General features: G+C 41.1%; 1 protein-coding gene across 4 annotated transcripts in view; it reads right to left on the minus strand.

Annotated features, from left to right (window-relative positions):
• Nucleotides 1–299: 299 nt before the first annotated feature.
• The window catches only part of rnf103 (ring finger protein 103), a 45,753-nt gene continuing 43,619 nt past the window's right edge, over nucleotides 300–2,433 (minus strand). For all 4 annotated transcript variants that reach the window (XM_007541671.2, XM_007541670.2, XM_016665809.1 and 1 more), the window contains one exon: nucleotides 300–1,686. In XM_007541671.2, coding sequence (XP_007541733.1) covers nucleotides 682–1,686 — 1,005 coding nt within the window. In that variant the 3' untranslated portion in view covers nucleotides 300–681. The remainder of the gene's footprint in view (nucleotides 1,687–2,433) is intronic.

A 2,433-nucleotide genomic window follows, 5' to 3' on the forward strand; every position in this document is an offset into this window, starting at 1 on the left:
TAGCATTATAACATGATCTAAAACTCAAAGTTGAGTTTACATATTGCTGTGGCTTTTAAATAAATCAAACAAAATCTCCAAGCAGTTCTAGGTTGGTCACTTTTTGGCCTTTCTAGATCAAAGTAAACTAAAAATGACTTTAAAATTGTAGTACATACAGAACTGAGATATTTGTGTTTATCACACCACTAGCTGTTCGTGTCCAATGTCCAATGGACAAGCTGGAAGGACCACCAGCCCTTCTACAAACCCACAAGTACTAAGTAGGCATGAAAGAAAAAAATGACTGCAGTCAATGCTATTGACAAATTTCATCTGGAAGATTATTCTTTATTTTGGCCAGAAGCAGATTTCCTTATAAATATACAGAACATACATTAAAATCTTAAACAGATACACCAATATCGATACACCAATATCTTTCCACTTTTCCTGTCTTTGTGATGCAGAATGGACCTTTTATACATAAAACACTGTCCCTGGGTCTTGCTTGTATCCACTATTATGATTGTTGCACTGTATAATACTAGGAATGAAACCAACAAATATTATGGATTGTTAGTGCATTTTCATTGCTTCACCAGTCTACCTTGAATCTGATTAATTGTGACTGTAAAACATGGTAATTGTCAAATAAGCTTCAAAGAAGATGCAGAGTTTAATTATAACAATGAATCAGTTCTACATTGTGTTTTCAGTGATGGTGCTTAGTGCAACTATAATGTTTTTCTTCTTGTAGCTGGGCCAGCGACATAGTGGGCACCAGTGCTTACCTCCTGCTAACCATACCACAATGCACTGCTGGTGGAAGGCATGGCCACAGGGCAGGCCCATGAGCAGTTCCTCATTCACAAAGTTCTCAAGACACACCACACACTCTGAGCAAGGAAGCATGTCATTGGGCCACTCAGACCAATTTACCTGATTAACAGAAACTCCTACAGAAATGATGCTACCATCCTCAAGAAATCTGTCAACTTTTTGGAAGCTTTTATTTCTGTAGCAACAGCAAGATGGGCCAAGAGAAACAGACTTTACAAACTGACTACTGCTGGTATCTTGGTCCCTGCACAAAATATTGAGCCTGTTGTCCTGATTGCACAAAGATCCCATTTGCCTTAAACTACTGTATGGAAGTCTGTTTAGGCTTGGAGGAGAGGAATCTGTCAGTTCTTGGCAGTTTATGTTTGATGGCAGTCTATCCTGTTCATCTTGATGTACACAAGATACAGACTGGCATTGCTGGAGAACAGTTTTAACCTTCCAGGTTGGAAGAGAGTTTAAGTAGTCTACATTTACTAGTGGGTGAAGCCAGAGATCTGGGAAAGCCAAACGCTCAAATAAAAAGCTGGGATCATCTTCCCACTCTGAAAGATCAGATGGGAACTGTTGCACTAATGTAATAGGGTGAAGCAGATAGGAGGTGTACCAGTCCCACAGACTGGCTAGCCACTCAAGGTTGGTTGTTGAGTTCTCTTGGTTCCTTGTACCACAATGGCGTTTCCTCTCAAAGTAGTCAATCAACAGGCCATGAGCCAGGTAGGTGGACAGAAAGAGAGCTGGATGGGATGAGTAAAAGGTCCAGTCAGCCCTAACTAAACTTGCAAATGTGGTGGTGTCTGCATAACGAATCAACTTCAGACTGTAACCATACAGTGTGTCCAGATAGGGGAGCTGAATGAGAGCCTGTGGGGAGATACAGAAACAACAGTTACCAGGAGAGTTTTTAAATGTACCTGTCTGTTTAGCCAAAATTACTGTATTTTCCGGACTATAAAGCGCACCTTACTGTAAGCCGCTTCTACAAAGTTTATTTTTTAAAACTGGAAACGTACATATATAAGCTGCACCGGGCTATAAGCTGCTGATTTCTCCGCTGCTCTCGCTTTTTCAAAGGACGCAAATCTGCTGGATCTGTTAAGGATGCAGCCCTGCGTCTTCAATGCTGAACCATGGATCTGTTCACGCCAGCTTATGTGCAGCGGCTTTATTTCCCTCCTGTACTGCCAGATCCATACTCATCAATTTAAAAGCTGCATCATATGAACTTCTTCGTGTGGTTTCCATGATGAGGAGGTTTGAGTTTGAAAACATTTCTCCGTCGTGCCTGCTGCTCATGTGCTTGTTCTGAAAATCAGCAGTTTCTTCTTTGATTTCCAATTTTGACTTCCAATGGTTCACTTCCTGCTAAAGCGCCCCCTGGTGGTTGAAGAAAAATCCACAGAAAAGCCACACTGGGCTATAAGCTACGGAGCCCTTCAGGGGACATGGGAATTTTTTTCTTTTGCGTTCCCTCGCAATAATCTACGGATCAGTTCCATGCGGTATAATTGATACTGTAAACCTTTTTTACGGTGGTCGCCGTACTTCCTGCTTTAATACAAGCTTATAAGGTTTTTTCATCCAATATTTCTGAGTTATTATCACAGGGTA

The sequence above is a fragment of the Poecilia formosa genome, unplaced genomic scaffold, assembly GCF_000485575.1.
Source record: "Poecilia formosa unplaced genomic scaffold, Poecilia_formosa-5.1.2 Scaffold623, whole genome shotgun sequence".
Classification (NCBI taxonomy): domain Eukaryota; kingdom Metazoa; phylum Chordata; class Actinopteri; order Cyprinodontiformes; family Poeciliidae; genus Poecilia; species Poecilia formosa.